The sequence below is a fragment of the Trichoderma citrinoviride genome (assembly GCF_003025115.1).
Source record: "Trichoderma citrinoviride strain TUCIM 6016 unplaced genomic scaffold BBK36scaffold_234, whole genome shotgun sequence".
NCBI lineage: Eukaryota > Fungi > Ascomycota > Sordariomycetes > Hypocreales > Hypocreaceae > Trichoderma > Trichoderma citrinoviride.
The window spans coordinates 1-1,815 of record NW_020194942.1 but is presented as its reverse complement, the minus strand read 5'-3'; the positions used below and the strand labels follow the sequence as shown (position 1 = coordinate 1,815).

Below are 1,815 nucleotides of genomic sequence, written 5' to 3'. Positions count from 1 at the left end.
AAAAAAAAAAAAAAAAAAAAAAAAAAAAAAAAAAAAAAAAAAGCACTCTTCCTGTGTCACTCACCTTGACGTTGGTGGGATGCTTTCGAGGCACCTTACACCCGATTACGTTGCTAAAGTGCACCGTCGTCGTCTTTCCCCCCTCTTGCACCGCCTTGCCCCCCGACGACGGCACAATGTGAATGTACTCGCCGTCAATCACCAACACCCGCTCGCTCATGCCCACGATGCGCATCGGCTGCTTGCGCCAGACCGTGTACCGCTTGTAGTTGGCACTGGGCAGCTCGTCCGGCTGCATCACCTCGCGCGCCAGCGGGTGCGACCCGGGCGTGTAGCCCCCCTTCTTGTGCCCCTTTCGCGGCGGCGGCCCGTCCAGCACCGGCACCGTCTTGGGCGACGACGTGCCCGGCGAGCCCGTGATGGCCAGCGGGCCGTCCGTCGCGAATCGGCGGCGGTACAGCTCCAGGTCCGTCACGTTGCCAATCGACGACACCGGCCGGTCCAGCATGACGAGGGCCCCCGACCCCGGCAGCTTCAAGACATGGTTCGCCTTGTCGAGGTGTCTCTTGCGGCACACCTGATCCAGCACCTCGGCAAAGTACATGTCGGTGGTGATGTCAAGCGTCACCATCTGGTCTGCCGCCACATCCGATGACATGATGTAGATGCGCAGCAGCTTCTGCTGGCCCCGCATTGCGTTGGACACGTTGGTGCGCGTCTGCGGAGCGTCCGCCAACAGCACGTTGGGCCGGTACGCAGTCGTCAGGATCGGGTTCGGACGGGGATGTACTGAGGACGGCGGAGAGAGCATGGCGCTGGCATTGGCACCGGCACCGGCACTCGCGTTCTCGCTCCTCTCAGCGGTGCCCTCTTCAGTAATCGTGTCTTGGGCTGGCTGCGCTTCCTCTTCCTCCTCGTCTTCCTGCGGCGTTTGCTTCTGGTTGGCCTCGTATTCTGCCTCCGTAGCTTCCACAATGGCAAACTCGTCGTACACCTTCGAGTTGGACCTCGTCCGTCCGCCGCCCCTCAGGTGAGCATTGTTGACCGTAGTGGCCGACGTCAGGGGCTTTGTCCTGTCAAACGGCGGGAAGTCGTCGTCCACCTCGCCGCCCTCTTCCACCATCACCAGCGTAAACCAATTGATGTTGCGCTTCTTCGGAGGAATGGGCGGTTCTCTCTTCTCCTCGTTGTACTTGTACAGCGACAGCCCGATCAGGTCGGCAATGGTGACGGCCCTCTCCACCCCCTGACCGGTCTGCACGCGGGGTCGGATGAGCACTTCCAGATACTTGCTGGGCGTCTTGGAGAAGGCGGCGTAGATGCGGACGGAGATGGCGCCCTGCGTCCCCTCCCCGTTGAGGTGAGCAAACTTTTGAAACGGCACGCTCGACTTGAACCGCTTGGCCTTGAGCGCCGCGGACAGCAGGCTCTGGGGCTGGACGACGCTGAGGGGCCGGATGGTACTCATCGGGCGTGGAGGCGGCAGCGCGTTGAAGACGGACAGAGGCGGGTGCGCCGAGTTGCGGATCGTAGACTGCCTCATAAAGTTCCTCGGGGGCGTGCCCACCACTTGCCGCGTAGGCGAGGCGGTGATGGGGTTGTTTTCCACAACATCGAGAATCGAGGCCTCGTCGATGCTCGCCACGTACTCTCCCGATATATCTGAGCCCTCATCCGAGTCATCGTCATCCTCGTCCTCCCCGCGAAGTAGCGAAGGGTCACCAGGCTGCACACCCTGAGAAGGCTCCTCGTTGATCCTGTCCTGCATCCTCATGGCCCTTGTGGCCGCTCGCGCTGCCTCCCGGTGCCTGTACG

The 1,815-nt window shown here is 61.7% G+C and overlaps 1 protein-coding gene across 1 annotated transcript; it reads right to left on the bottom strand.

Moving 5' to 3' along the window:
* Positions 1 to 64: 64 nt before the first annotated feature.
* BBK36DRAFT_1163926 (hypothetical protein) lies at positions 65 to 1,774 on the bottom strand (the record flags this gene model as incomplete). Its single annotated transcript, XM_024894592.1, has 1 exon — positions 65 to 1,774. A coding segment is annotated over one exon (1,710 nt), but the record flags the coding sequence as incomplete, so codon positions are not given.
* Positions 1,775 to 1,815: the final 41 nt, after the last annotated feature.